The sequence below is a fragment of the Pteropus medius genome, unplaced genomic scaffold (assembly GCF_902729225.1).
Source record: "Pteropus medius unplaced genomic scaffold, Ma_sr-lr_union100, whole genome shotgun sequence".
In the NCBI taxonomy this organism is placed as follows: domain Eukaryota; kingdom Metazoa; phylum Chordata; class Mammalia; order Chiroptera; family Pteropodidae; genus Pteropus; species Pteropus medius.
Window position 1 is genome coordinate 4,111,287 of NW_024342475.1, and position 16,079 is coordinate 4,127,365.

Here is a 16,079-nt window from a genome sequence, read left to right on the forward strand (position 1 = left end):
TTTAAGTAATAGGGTCTTACAATTATGTAGTTGTGGAAGAAGATTCAATTGAGTATACTGTGAAAATACTATAAAGTGGGTCAGTTCTAACTGTAAATCACCCTTACTTAAAATAGCTTCTCCTCTAAACACAGATTATCAATACAGTGTCTATTGTGATTTGATGTTTTTATTGCTAAAAATATTTCTACTGCAAAATTTCCTTCTACCTTTGCTATATCACAGAGGGTGCTTTTAGTTAAAGCATTTTAAAGAACAAAGAAAAAATATTAAATGATGCCAATTTTTAATCAATACAGGAGTATTAATCTATGCATTATTCTATCATTCTCATGTGGCTAGAAATTTCAGAGAATGACTCAGTGATTTGGGGGGAGTAAAAATATTTTAAACTGTGACAAAGGCAAGACTGGGATCATTTTCTCCCACTGCAGTCTAAATGGCTGCCTAAAATATTTAGGCATAATAAAACCCCAAAGCTTAAGCTGGTTAGATAATAATACCTACTATTTTGGCCCACTAATAAATCTCATATAGGAAATCAATGAATGCTATATCTTGGACACAAAATTTAGAGCTCGACTATAAAACTATACAGAAAACTAAAACATTATTCATTCATGTCTTAGTTCAGTGAACAAATATTTGTTGGCCACCTATTATGTGCATATAGTAGAAGTTCTTTCTTAATAGAGCTTTGAGTCTATTAGGAAGGGCAGAGATTAAAGAATCCTGTTAGAAATGGTATGAGACACACAAGAAGACATGTGCAAGGTAGAGATAGCTGGGGGTACCAATGTCCTGGTTTGCCAGGGATAGTCCCAGTTTATACTCAATTTCCTGTCAAAATTATTTCTAGTGCCCAATTTCATTATAAAACATGTCGTAGTTTGGTCAATATACTACATGTCTTCAGCAACATTAAATATTAGATTATAAAATAGTCCTATCTATAATAAACTTCTCTAGAGACTAGACAGTCTTAAGTTTAGTGTATATAAAGTTAGTGTCTAAGTAACCTTATGCCTCCTATTTACTCACTGAATTCTCAATGTGAAGATAATGAGACATGACACTGAGTTGACACACCATACGAGGCCTGAACTAGCCACGTCCATATAGTAGTCTATGACTACTATAGAATGAATGTTTGTGTCCCCCAAAATTCACACGTTAAAGTCCTAATCCCCAATGTGACTGTGTTAGGAAATAGAGCCCTTTAAAAGGCGATAATTGAGGTTAAAAGAGGTCATAAAGGTTGGGTCCTAATTCAAGGTCTTTTTAAGAAGAGATACCAGAGAGTGCCCTGTCTGTCTGTCAGTCTCTCAGTCTTGTCTGTCTCTCGCTCCCTCATTCTCACTCTTGCTCTCACTCTCTCACTCTCACCACAGTGCACAGAGAGAAGGTGGAGAACAGCTCAAGGGGGAAGCTCTCACCAAACATCAACCCTGATGGCCATGGCCTCTTGATCTTAGACTTCTAATATCCAGAACTGTGAGAAAATAAATGTCTGTTGTTTAAGTCCCCAGTTTATAGTATTTTGTTATGGCAGCCCAAATAGATTAATGTAACGCCAGCTCAGACAGACTGTGACAATGAAGGGTTCAGCTCAACCAAGATGTCTGGAACCTCGTTACCTAAGACTGAGTCAAGTAATATAATAAAAGAAAATAAAAAAAGATGATTTAGGAGAAATAACTTAACTTATGCATACGAAATGTTGTACATTTAACTCCAAAAGACAAGATAATCAGTTATGGGATTTCAATTCCTTTGGAATTGAGTATCTCTGGACTTTGTTTACAAGATGCATTAATCTTTAACTTTTCATGTCTCATTGAGAACTTAAAAAAGATTTACAGTCGAATTTGGGGAATATCTAAGCTACTTTGATTTTGTTGAGTTGTTCCTTTGTTTTATTTTAATATTATCATTTATTCTATTTGCAGAATAACTGATGGTCTCTGTTAGACAACGTGTCCAAGGACGGGTTGGGATGGGAAATAGAATGCATTCACAACCTTGTATACAGAGTGGCCTTGAGATCAATTAAAGTAATTCATTGTTGGCCCACTTTAGAATCTTCGGGTATAAAATATGTGTTGCTTATTAGTGGTCAGAGAGAAACACAGAAGAACAGTGGGGTGTTCATGAGGATGAGAGAAGGAATGTTCTGAAAGACTATACTCTCAGGTGTATGACCACATCCCTAGCTGTATACAGACTTTCTGGATGGGTCCAATGGTTCTAGAATACAAAACACTGCGGAGGGTTAACCAAGGAAACTTCCTCTTATTTTCTGTTGTTGCCTTAGATGCGGTGGTAGGGTGACACTCTGAACCACTTCATAAGGGAAGGTGAAATGAGTGACTAATCTCATGGGTAATTTTGGTGAGAAAAAAAACTCAGAGCATTCTCCTCTGCTTGTGAACAAACTGCTTGCAAAGAAACTGTTTTTCTTGGGTTCTCCGAGCTCCAAGCCTTACCTGAACAGCCTTCTTCATGGGGAGATCCACCTGAGTCCAAGTTGTCTATAACTGGGGGGTAAGTCTGCCTAATTCTTAGGTCTTATTAGCAGGCACTTCTGCCTCTTTCACCAAGCAGTATCCTTTAATCTAGACTTGATGTGCAAGAAAGGTGACATTTTGATCTCTCCTTGCCTTATTCTTTTGTCTTCTCACTTTGGTCAAAAATTAGATAAAGAATAAGATGATATTAATTAGGTCCTCTCAAAGATCTGAATGATGACCTGAGGTTCATTGTAGACTCATGAATTATCAAGATTATTCAGATATAATTAAAACTATCACATACTAATAGTCACATTAAATAACATTATTGTTTTATAAACAGAATTAAATCATTTATAAATAATGAAACGAGCAACTTAAAGGTAATTATTTAAAACTAGTTTGGTCCTGAAAACAAGGTCATTTTGTGATTATGTTTTTACCTGACATAACTTATAATTAAAAACATTAAGCTACATCACTGGAGGGAAGTGAAGAAGCCCAGATAAATCAAATATTAAATAATAAGGTTTGGGATCTGGGATTGAATTTTTCATTTACTTTCAAAATTGTATTAAAAATACAATGCAACTGACAGAATATTGAATTCATGAAAACAGTTTTTGTCTATCTTCCTGTAATAGCAATAATCACCCTGATTTCATTTGTTTCATGTTGAATGCTGACTCAGGTGGAATTATATATTCATGTCAAATTATTTAGACTGGTCAATTTTGAGTATTGCTTCCAAGGTGGTTAGAAAGTTATTAATGTCATTTTGTTTTCATTTTTTACATTATTTTAAATGAAAATGTGTAGTTCTCCATTTTCAAGGCTCACTTTTCTTACTTATCTTCAAGCTAATTTTTCAGAGGTCATGACTGATCCATCCACATTCCATCACCCAGCTGCACTGTCACCAAGGTATAAATTTCCAAGATGGTTGTTGAGTATGGGAACAACTTGCAGTCCATGAAACTCCACAAAATTAACTGGACTAGTTTTTTTTTTTTTTTTAGGACACAGAGAAAAGATAATACAAAATGAAGGACCCACCAATGAGTTTTAGAAATCTCCAGGAATATATTTTTCCCACTGATGTCATAGTGCTCTTCCGGCTTTCCTGTCCTATGGCCTGTGGATGCTAATTACAGTCAAGCATAAAGAAATAGTACTTCATAGTGGAAAAAGTAAAAAACAAAGCAAAACAACTACTTTGGAATGGGACCAATATCAGTACAAATATTGCATTGTGGAGGAGTTAAAACGTCCTCAGGGACAAGGTGTGAGACTTTGGACTAGTACCTAACTCATTGGGACCTTAATTTCCCAACTATATCACAGGAATGCCACTAAAAATACAACTCATGGGAGTGTTATCAGGATTAAATGAAATAATACTCATGATGAGTTTAGTGCAGTGCCTAGTGCCTGGTTAGCACTGATACATGCTATTTAAGGCAAATTTAAATCAAAGCCCTAGCAATTATTAATTACATAATAACTAATATTTGTATAATGAGAGTAGTTACCTATGAAGATTCTGATGAATAGAATAATCAGTATAAAATGCAGATTTAGAGTTTGACCCACAGTGGGTTCACCATGATATCCAATGATGATAATGCTCGTGATATTCCTGCTGCTGACAATGAATTCTCAAGTAATAATGACATTTTGATTCAGTAAAAGACTTGTATAATGTAAGAATTAATGAATAAATAATAAAGAAATGAATGCTGAATGAATGAATAGATGCCGTCATGGGAGATCATATAGCTTATTAGAGTAAAAATTAGGATTTAAACCAGATTATGAAGTATAAAAGCAAAAACATCACAGTCATCTTTTATTCTTCATCCTTTTTCCTATGAAATTTGTTTTCCTGACTCGATCATAAAGAGGGTGAATGAGACTAGATAAAAAATTAGCTACCCTTGGATTAAAATTACCACCTTCTATTTATGTCAATAAAGTATACTGAAATACTGGCTCACGCATTCTTTTATATACTGTCTGTAGCTGCTTTCTGCTACAAAGGAGAGTTGAGTAGTTGTATCAGAGACCTTATGGCCTGCAAGCCTACAATAATTACTACTTAGCCTTTTATAGAAAAAGTCTGCAGATCCTCAGAGTAGATGATGGGGAGATTTTTGATACATGATCCACTGATCAGTGTAAAAAAATTCCTTTTAAAATATACTTAATTATGTTTAAGTTGAAATGACCTCTGGAATCTATTATTTATACCTCTCTCTCCTATTTTATATTCCATTGAAAAGTAAGAAGGCTTTTTTTCCTCCCAAACATCATTAAAACCTTAGACAATCAGCCAATCTTGCACAAAGTTTTTTAGCAGCAAGAATACAGTTAGATTTGGCAAAATTACCCTGAAGAAAATTTCTCCTTTGCCAATTAAAGCTTTTAGAATATTTAGTAGCTCCTGAACTTATTAATTCACATTTCTATTAAAGCTGTTTTGACAGTAACTGGCATCACTTTCATGTAACAAGGAAAACTTTTAGAAGATTCCAACCCATATCTGTAACTGATGATTCTGCTTCATTGGGCAGCCGCTGCCCATTAGTTTAATCCAATAAACTGAAGTGTGTCTTCTTTCATTCCTCTCCCCACACCCAATTTAATCATGGCTGTGTTCTTTCACAGCTTGACCTTTCAGCAACAACTGTGTCATTTAAACAAGCTAAATGATTCAGACTATTTCTAACAGGGATCTCATCCAGCAACAATCTCAAAACACAGATCGTGCTCCCTCATCATGCCAAACATAATAGCAATCCTTGTGGTGCTTTTACTGGACAAGTCCTTCTGTCTTTTCTAAATAAAGTCACCTCATTAAAGGGTCAGGCTCTCCCCGTAGTGATGTTGTCCTACTCTCCGCTGCCAACCATAAACAAGCTTGTAGATGAATGATGGACATGACCCTGAGAAGCTTGCCACCCAAGATCCAGAGTTATATTCCAAATGAGTTCTTTCTTAAATATAGAAGAGGCAGAAAATTTACAGGGTTAGCACCCTGCGTAGAGATACATATGACTAAAATCTGGCACAGATCATAATTGAAAATCTCTATTAATTATAATGTCACAAGCATACAGGGTATTAAATATAGCTTTGAAAAAGATGGTGTGGTACCACACAAGGTACACGGCATGGTACCATACCTTTAAGGACTTCTCAAAACCATTTCTTCAGCACTGACTCATATGATTCTTTCCCCAAAATTCTATTAGTTGTAAAAAAACACATGATGGTATCATATTATTCAACACATCAAACTCATATACACTAACTGAGAAAAAATAATGTGGTTACAAGTCATGAAAATAATAGCAATTCCTATGTATAGGTATGGAAATTTTTTTATTGCTCCCAATTACTTTCATGTTCTCCCTTTAAGACGATATGGTAGCTTGTTTCAAAGTTGGCCACTGTCAATTGCTTCTTTCCCATTGAAAAGATCCAGGCTGGTTTGCAACCATTTTGACCAATAATATACAGGGTCAGTGATGCTATACTAGTGCTAGGTCCAGCCTTTAGGTTTCCTTTCTGGCCCTTTGGAACCATAAGCCACCAGGTAAGAAGTCCAGACTATTCTTCTGGAGAGAGAGGCCATAAGGCGGGCGGCGGTGGGGCGGGGGTGCGGGGGCATTGAGGCACTAGACACATGAGTGAAGAAGCCATTTTGTATATTCAGTCCATTGAGCCTTCAGCTAACCAATCTCTTCTGCTATATGGCTGTGACTGTTAGAAAGACCTCCGGCAAGAATGCCCAACTAGTTAACTCACAGAACAGGGCAAAATAATAAATTGTCATTGTATGCCACTAAGTTTTGGGGTGGTCTGATACACAACAACAGATAACAGAGCCAGAAGTGTACACATTTCCACTCTTTGTTAGGTATTTTGTAGTACCTCCCATGATTAGGACAATCCTCCACTTTATTGATATTCTCCTTGGCCAAGTAACTGCCTTAACCTATGGATATAAGGGGGTGCCATAGGCCACAGCTCAGCAGAAGTCATAAAAGCCATTCATCCATTTCTCTTTTCCCTCTTTCATAGAAAGGTCGTGTTCTAGATCTAGGCTATCCCTTCGCCCTGGGCTTATCGTGAAAAATAGCCCCAGCACAGAGCTAATTTCAGCTTACGTGTGCTACCTCTAAACCACAATCAAATGTAATATAAGAGATAAATAAATCTTTGCTGTTGCAAGTCACTGACTTGAGATTTCTTGTTCTACAGAACATATTGGTGAAAGTTGTCTTTATAACGCCATCAGAAAAATCCCACAAACTTAAGCATCTAACCAACATTAAAGAAAGTCATTGAGAAGGAAGAATATATTAGATCTTTTCTGTTTATTTCACAGAGTATGGATTCAGATGTTCTGCTAGAGGTAGACATTTAATAATAAGGGATGTCACTCATCCAAGGAGCCTATGGTCTAGTGCAGAGGTAGCTATTTTTTCTGTAAAGGACCAGAGCATAAATATTTTAGGCATTGTACACCAAGAGGTAAAATTGAGGATATCCTGTGACAATTTAAACATGTAAAAAATCAAAACAAAACACTTTTAGCTCTCAGGTCATACAAAAGTAGGTGGCAGGCCAGAGTGGCCTGTGGGCTATTGTTTGTTAACCTCTGGTCTAGTGGTTGAGATTGGCACATAAATAGATACTTCCAGTGTGATCGAATGAACAGATGAGTGTTTCGCAAGGCCTTTTTGAAGCTTAGAGAGTACACAAACCAATTGAAGATTTTATGAAAGATTTTCCAAAGAAGAGGATGCATGAGTGAATCTTGAATATCAAGTAAATGTCATAGAGTAAATGGAGAAAAAGGTAGAAAGGATGATACGATTGCATGAACAAAGCACAGTTTCTGAAACCACATGACATATACAGGTAAACTATATTTTCTTCCATTAGCACATGAGTATCAGCATAAATAAAGTACCGAAAACTTTACAGCATAACTTGTCCAGCTTTGCTATCTATTAACACCATATAACCACATACCTACAAACACAGTTATCTTAGCCAGCTCAGGCTGTCCTAACAGAACACCATAGCCTGGGTGGCTTAAATAACAGAATTTCCTTTCTCACAGTTCTAGAGGCTGGTAAGTCCAAGGTCAAGGTGCTAGCTATTTAGTTTCTAATGGGGGCTCTCTGCCTAGCTTGCAAACAGCTGCCTTCTCATTACGCCCTCATCTAAGGGAGAAAGAAAATGCATTCTATGGTGTCTCTTCTTATAAGGACATTAATCCTGTTGGATCAAGACCCCATTTTTATGACCTCATTTAACATTAATTACCTCCTTATAGGTGCCATCTCCTAATACAGTCACATTGGAAGTTAGGGCTTCAACATATAAATGAGGGGGCACAATTCAGTCCATAGCAATAGGTAATCCTATTATGTTATCATGATTTTTAAATAATAATTTAGTTCTGCTGCTCCTTCCCTCGTTCTTCATATATCTAAACTTGTGAAGTCTCTTGCCACGAGAGACAGAACCTTACATCTTTATCATCCCTCTTGGAAGCTATTGATGCTATCAGAAAAAATTCAACAAGCATACTTCTACATTTACTCAAAACAAGATCCTCTCAATTAACACAAGTCTCTAGTTTCAATTAGGAAGACTCAGAATGATGAAGTTATTAAAGCCAGGATACCAGGGAGCAAATTTGCAATGTCATCACGTCTGCTTACAGATTCCATGGCCATGTTCATTATCCACATTTATCATCATGTTGGATTTCACAAACAATAAATGCTGTTCAGATAAGAAGGTGCTTGCTTCGAAACTGAATATCTTTTTCCTATTTGTCCAGTTTTTCTTGTAACCACATTATTTTTTCATATACCAAACAAAGTCATTTGTTTTGACAGGACTTTATTCTCTAACAGTTAAGACAAGGTGCTATGAATAGAAAATAAATATTTTACATAGGAACAATACATTCTGTTATCTGATATTTTGGCGATCCAAAGTTTCTATTAAATTGCACCTCTAGGCTTTGTTTATATAATGCTTGATTGCCTGGGGGTGGATTTCAAAGTTCTGATGAGCCTTCTGAATAAATATTAAATTGTTATTTCTTGATGTGACAGCATGTGGATTGTATTTTATTCAAGCTCTATAGAAAGTGATGATCTCTCTATGGATCAGCATTTTTGTGATAATATTCCAGACTGGTATCCTTAATTTAAGAGAGTTAAAATGACAAATTTCTATTGAAATAAATTAATAATTTTATTTCTATTGCTATGTCATTGCAAATAAGGGTGATAAGTAGAAATTTCCTTTAAATAAGGGGCGGGTGAAAGGAATGCAAACATTTACCAAAAAGTATCAATCACCACCTCCACTACTCTTTTAAACAAATAAAGTATGGCTCTGGTCTGTTATGCAAAAACATTACTGAAAATTGAATAATCATTAATTTACAATGCTAGGTTTATTCTAAAAACATCAATTAAACGCCTATAATGCACAAGGACTGTGACTGAAAAAGAGATGATCCCTGTCTAGAAGTCATAGTATAGCAAAATATGCATACACATGAAAAACTATACTTAATTTTAAAAAATAGTAATTGTATATACTATTTTAGTAGAGATAAGTCAAGGTAGAGTAGATATGTTAAACTGGATTTGAAGAAAATAAAAAGATAATAAGAATTTTCTAATCATTATGATATATAACATTTCACACACACACACACATACACACACACACATTCTCCACCTTTTTCTTGAAGGATAAGGCAATTCAAGTAACTGCTTATTAGAGTAGAGGTCAGGAAGATTCATGCAGCTACCAAAGATTACACTAGTGAAACACTAAGAATTAACACAAAGCTTCTTTGATTCCATGATTCCAGGACACTCTAACGAAATTTAAAAATGGAAGAAAATGCATTAAAAATGCACTTAAAAAATCATTCATAGGGTGAGATTAATCTTATTTCATATTCAATATAAGAATCCATTAACAGTGCTTCTTAAACTCCAAGTGCATACAGATCACTTGGGAATCTCGACAAATTTGCATTTTTTAATTCAGCAGTTCAATAAATGACTGAAATTTTGCTTTCTCAACAAATTTACTTTGATCGTCAAGGCATTCACATACTTTCAACCCTTGGCTGGGGAAAAACAAAATAAAACAAAACAAAGATATTGTGCCCAAGTGACTAGGTATTCAAGGCCAGTGGTTCTCAAAAGGTTGTCCACATATCAGCAATGTGAACATCACCTACCTGGGACCTCATTAGAAATGCTAATTAACTGGCCTCCCCTAGACCTATTGAGTTAGAAATTCTGGGAGGGCGGCACTGGAATCTGTATTTTAACAAGCCTACAGTGATTCTGATACGGAATAATATTAGAAAACCACCGTTCTTGGCAATGCTTAGGAAAGGAGTCACTACTGATGACCAAACTACAATTTATTAAGGCCTGTCATCCTCTGAGACTAGTAGATGTCACCTTAACCCAAACCACAAGACAAACCAGGGGGTCTTTGTAACTCATTCCCTACTGATTGTCATTCAGAAGGTCTGGGATGTATTTGGGATCTATTATTTTAAACTTGTATAGAGGCAGGTTTTAAATTCATTAATTCAGAGACTACTTGTACTTAACTCGAGTGGGAGGGATGACTTTTAGTGCCCAATCTACTATGTATGGAAAATACATTACAGTTCTTCCCTATAAATAGGAGACAATGTGTCTATTACCTTGTTCATAAACATCTTTTAAGTTTTAAAATACAAATATTATGTCATTCTGAAATATATATTCTTCAAGTTAAACATACTCATTCCTCAAATAATTTACCTTGACATGTGGCTGATTTTATCTTCTCTTTTGAAGATATTTTATCAGTCTTTCTAAAACAGACTGCTCAAGAAAATGCATGATTTTTATTTTCTTCTTTATGTTTTTGTGAAATTGACCAAAATACACAATAAAGAAAAGCTACTTCTTTCTTCTGGAAAAACATGTGTTAAAAAAAATTGAACATAGAATTTTAGTCATAAATATTATGCCCTTTGCTCTGAACTAAACATTTCCAACTAATTAATTTAAAATTTTTGGTTTGTTTTATTTTAGTTTAGCAGCTTCACACTAGTGGCTCAAATTGAACTTCCGGTAAGAGAAAGTCAAAATCTCTTTTCTTAAATGAATGGTCTGTCAAAAAGATTTTTTCACACTATAGTTGTACAGCTAATTTTTAACCATAAATGCTAGATTTTATTCTTGTAACATCAATATTACTATTTTATAGCAATATTATTTTAAAACTTCATTTTTCAAATATATAATTAAAAGATAGGTCCTGATTTTATTTTTGTCCACCCTCTTTAATTTTTTGATTCCCTAAAAACAGACATTCTCATTCTTTTCACCATTGGCTGTGTTCCAATGAAAATTCATTTACAAAATAGGTGGTAGGACGGATTTGGCCATGAGTAGTTTGTTAACCGCTAACTTAAAAAAAAATTTTTTTTGTTTGTAGACATCAAGGAGAAAATAATCATATAGATATGTTCCTCTTTTAAATAATAACTTTTATGCAAACATTATATGCAACAATTTTATAAATGTGTAAATCCAAGAAAATCCACAAATTTAAGAGAATGTGAAAATGATTTCCAAGTTATCAAAATTTAGTAACTGTTTCATTAGTTTTGTCAATGCATTTCACTGTTTCCCAGAGTATTTTGTTTGCATAAGACAGAAGAATATAAACAATAAAAGCAATGCTAGAGAAAAGAAAAAAAAATCAGAAGATGCTTGCTACAGTATCGTCAGTATGCTACACTGCGCAGTGGAAGCAATGTTTTAAGAACAGAATTTACCTTGACAGGAAATCTGAGAAGGAAAGGCGAACAGGGTATCCATATCGAATGATCTTCACCATTTCCAGCACCCCAATATATTGTAGCTGAGCAGACACATAAAAATTATCAAAAGTATCTGGCAGCTTTGAGTTATTGGGCTTGATGCAATGAATAAAGTGTGGAGAGCACTTCTGAAGTTTTCCAATAATATCCGTTAGAGATTTCTAAGGAGAGAAGTAAAACCAAACTGATTTTCCAAAAAAGACACTGACTGAAAATATAAAGCAGTTTTTAAATAAAAATCTTTAGCTTCAATCCATTACTTTTTAAATTGATTATGCATTCACTCACTCTGTGTGTGTGTGTGTCTTGTGACGTGTCAATGTGTGTGTGTGTGTGTGTGTGTGTGTGTGTGTGTGTTTACTTTTTCTGAAAGTACTCAGGGGTCAAAAATGGAGAAAATTCTATGTAAACCCTCAACAGTTGGTATAATCAAAATTTAAGTTTCAAAATCTGAAAACAACACTAACCCTGAGTTGCGAAGCAATCGTCAGCGGACCTCCTCTTTCTAGTCTTTGTAGAAATGTAGAAGACCCTTTCTTTTTTAATAACTGAAATGAAAACAAAAATAAATAAATAAAGGGTGAGTAAATTTAGTTACTAAATTCCATTTAAAAGAAAAAAATTAACCCCTGCATTTATGTAAATTCATTTACAGGCACATACAGTTTTAAAACAGACTATAAAAATCAGTACCACTACATAAGTTGGAAAAATGGGGAGCTACATGAAAAATAACCATTACTGCCAACCTCTCAAGTACATGGCTGTCGCTATCCAGCAACCAGTTTAATTTGATCTGAACACAGATCTAGACTCATGTGGTGGTGCAGGAAACTCATTCTGGCATTATTACTGGTTGAATTATTGTCTACATTTATCATGAAACAGCTTACTCTGGGGCAAAAGAGTATATTTTATGTTATAAAGATCGGATGTTTTAACAAGCATTGGTTTGTTCCTTTAAGATTGATTGCAATTAGTTTCTTACCCATTTTTTCTTTCTCTTCCTATTTTTGCTCCTTTTTAAAAAACTGCTAAAAGGGGTTAATAAATTACTTGTCTGTGAAAAATGACAATAGACTGTTTTCTTCAGTAAGTAATTATGTACAGCTCTTAAAAGAATAAAAAATCACATGTAGCAAAGATTAAATGATAATAGAGATAAAGATGTCAGTGGAAATAAAGCTGGCGGGTAAAGAAATAAAGGTTAGAAGGTAATCAATTAAATTTCACAAGGGGTTAAAAGGAACCTTAGCCACTAATGTACTCTTACATTTGAAAAAATCGCACAGACTTATATCAACATATCTATTGATCCAAAATCATATGCCTTAAAATAAAAAGATCTTGATAGAAGAAAACATTCTGATGATACACTCTCTTCAATTTGGTGTTATTGCTTCCATGACAATAGTTCATTTCCTTCCATTAAGATGAACTGTCAGACTGAAAAGATTAATTGCAATGGACAAGGGACTGTAAAATTAAGGGACTATAAAATAAAGCGACTGGTCCAGGATCAACCTTTTCCTACAAACACAAAGCCATGTGTGATGGTCAGTTAAAGAGTGGGTAGAATCCTACCCTGCTGGTCACAGTGGTGGATGTGCAGGGATGAGGGCAGTTTGAAGAGAAGTGAGAAATGGAACACTTAAGGAATAATCATAATAAATAAATCTCCATCTCTTGAAATTGAACACTCAATTTCCCTTTCTGGGTGAAGGAGTTACTATGAATTATTTCCCTTTTGCAGTCCTTTAGGGAAAAGACTAATGGCATCTATGTCTGGTAATGTTTAATAATTAAGGTTAAAAATTATAGTTTAGAGGTGTGTAGTGATTTCTTACTCTTGATTTCCAGGATGAGTGAGAAAGGAAGGGCCAGAGGTTCAGCGAAACCCTCAGGGATAGAGATCTTTCTCACCCTTTGTCTTTTTTATGTAAAAGATGCCATTTTGTATTCAGTGAGACTGCATTCCTGTGATCATACAGTGCTAAACAGCTATATCACAGGATCCCTGAATCTAGGGCCTTCCGACTAAACACACACACTTACCGCCCCCACACACTTATTTCTAATATGTTATACACATTTCTGCCACTCTTCTAAAATAGAACTGATTTTAATTATGCTTTTATTTTTATTGGTAAACTAAAATGCATTTTAGTAAGCTACAACTGAGTATGTAAAAATGATTGTCCTGGACACTTTCCCAATCATATTTCTCATCTTTTATGATTTTGGTAGATGCAAGCAAAACAAACTGGGCTACAATAAGGCACTGAATTTTTAAACTTAAAATATTTCAATTTGAAAGAACTCTTTACTAAATTTTTAGGTTTATTTCACAAACAGAACCGTTAGGTTGTAAGTGTAACCATACTTGTGTGGGACGAATATACATTATAAAATAGTATAATAAAAAATAAGTTAACACTCTACAAACAAAACAAAACAAAGCAAAAACCTTCTAGCACCTGAAAAATACACTACATCTGTAAGAAACTACAATTTATTCTTTAGAGATCGAAACTTCTAAAGTGATTAATGTCAACAAAATAGGGTAGTTAAGTTAATTCCTTCTAAGCCTACTATCCCTGAAGTTACTTCCTATTCATCTCAAAGACAGTCACAGAGATGAAACATAGATAGGATGTTGTACAGACAACCAATACCATTATTAATACTGCATTAGCTACTGAATTTTCACTCGAAGATATTTTACTATATTATTCCCTCTCATGGTTATACTTTAGGTAGGCAAACTTTTCTTTTAAAAAACTTTTCTAATTAAAAAAATTAAAATGTCAATTTATTTCCATCGGCATTTCGAATTGTGTTTTTAAAGAGAAGCAAATGTTCTAAACAAACTTAAAAACAAGCAAACAAGAATCACAAAAATTCCTACCTTACTAAGTTCTAGATAATTCCTGTTTTCTCCGATGAATGAAGAAGTTGTTATTTTCTTACTGAGCAGGGCAGATTTATGTCCTCTGAATTTAAAAGGATGCAAAGACAGAAGGGATCCTGTTTGTGACAGTTTCGACTGGAACAAATGATTGATCACGACATTTTCACTAGCTAGAAAATAAATAAATGAATATCATAAGTGGCATTAAAAGCATTATTTACATTAAACTTATTCCTCATCCAAATGCCTTAACACTAAAACATTCTGAGTGGAAGATATAATTGAGAATCCTATCCTTCCTTTTGCCCCTATTTTATTTTCCCTACTATTAATCATTCCACTTGATGACTTTTGACCTTCCTTGCCCTTGGCCAGGAGTCTTGATCCTCTGCCTGAGCACTCGGCCCTTTGCTATCTAATTAAGTGTCACTTACTACTCTCCTAGCTGTTGGAACAGAGTCTTACCTGCTCAGACTTAAGGGGCTTCAGTGCACTTGACCAAATCATGAAGATATGGATTCCGTCAGTAACTCCCCATTCCAGGAAAATAACTACCCAGAAATACATTTCCCCAAGATCTTATCTGTCTCAGGTTATACGTAGAGACCCTGTCTCATTTGGTTCTATCAGTTGTTAGGTGAAAAAAGTGCCTCTTTTTCTGATCCCGTTAAGTTGCAAAGGTAAAAGCAAGCTGACATATATTAGACGTTAGGTTATACAAGTTCTGAGCCCATACTCCTTTCTTGACACCTCAGAAAGAAATTGGAGCCATGATGAATGGATTTTTGGTAACAAATTTAAATAGCATAGTGAAAATTATATATGGTGTTTAAGGATCTAAAGGGCATTTTTCTTGTGTCACCTAGATCTAGATGCAGACAGTTTGTAAGCCTTACTATCTTTTTCTATAAAATGATTATGGTCATACCTACTTTGAGGATTACTACAAGATTAAAATGTGAATATACATAACTCATTTAAGATCATGCTTAGCCCATCAGACAGTTAGCAATGTTTAGTAGTAAAGCAGTTTAGTTTCTACCTTTTCCACATCCAAATTATTTTGCTTGCCCAAGCTAATACATTTATTAGCAATGCATTCAATGCAAAGTCATGACATTAATAAATCAATGGGGAACTAGGGAGGCGTGTCACAGAAGGGAGACACAATTATGGAATGCAAGAAGGCAAAAAGGAGCCCTGTGGTGTTGGACTGAAATTATAGGTATCAGCGTAAATTCATGACACTTAATAAATAGCTACATATCTACACATTATCTATTTCTAGATCTTAAATTTTGTAGTTCTGAAAGGGCCAAAAAGCCATGACACCCTAGTACAAATGAGCTCACCCAGCCCCTAGACCTTAGTGTTTAATAATACTACTCTCCTGAAAATGAATCAAGGCTTCTTGGACACATGGATGGTTCTAGATCTGAGGCAAAGTAAATAATCCCAGAACATCTTGGAAGGCCAAAATGCAAGGAAGCGCTAAAAGAAATCATGAGAACCTGACAAAAGGACACAGAAGCTAGCTTTAAAGAGTCTCACTAGCCACGTCTTGGGCAATTCCAGCATCAAAATAATGATAGTAATGTATTATGAGTCATTGAATAAAATAAGGGTATCGAATGTATGGTAACAGAATAAACTAAACTTTTGGTGGTGAGCATCCCATAAAATATAGATACCAAATTATAATACTGTGCATTTG

General features: G+C 34.8%; 1 protein-coding gene across 8 annotated transcripts in view; it reads right to left on the reverse strand.

Moving 5' to 3' along the window:
- Positions 1-16,079, reverse strand: part of MYO16 (myosin XVI) — a 513,348-nt gene that overhangs the window by 121,668 nt on the left and 375,601 nt on the right. For all 8 annotated transcript variants that reach the window (XM_039866287.1, XM_039866291.1, XM_039866293.1 and 5 more), the window contains 3 exons: positions 14,363-14,535; positions 11,922-12,002; positions 11,410-11,615 (listed from right to left, as the gene is read on the reverse strand). In XM_039866287.1, coding sequence (XP_039722221.1) covers positions 11,410-11,615; positions 11,922-12,002; positions 14,363-14,535 — 460 coding nt within the window. The remainder of the gene's footprint in view (positions 1-11,409; positions 11,616-11,921; positions 12,003-14,362; positions 14,536-16,079) is intronic.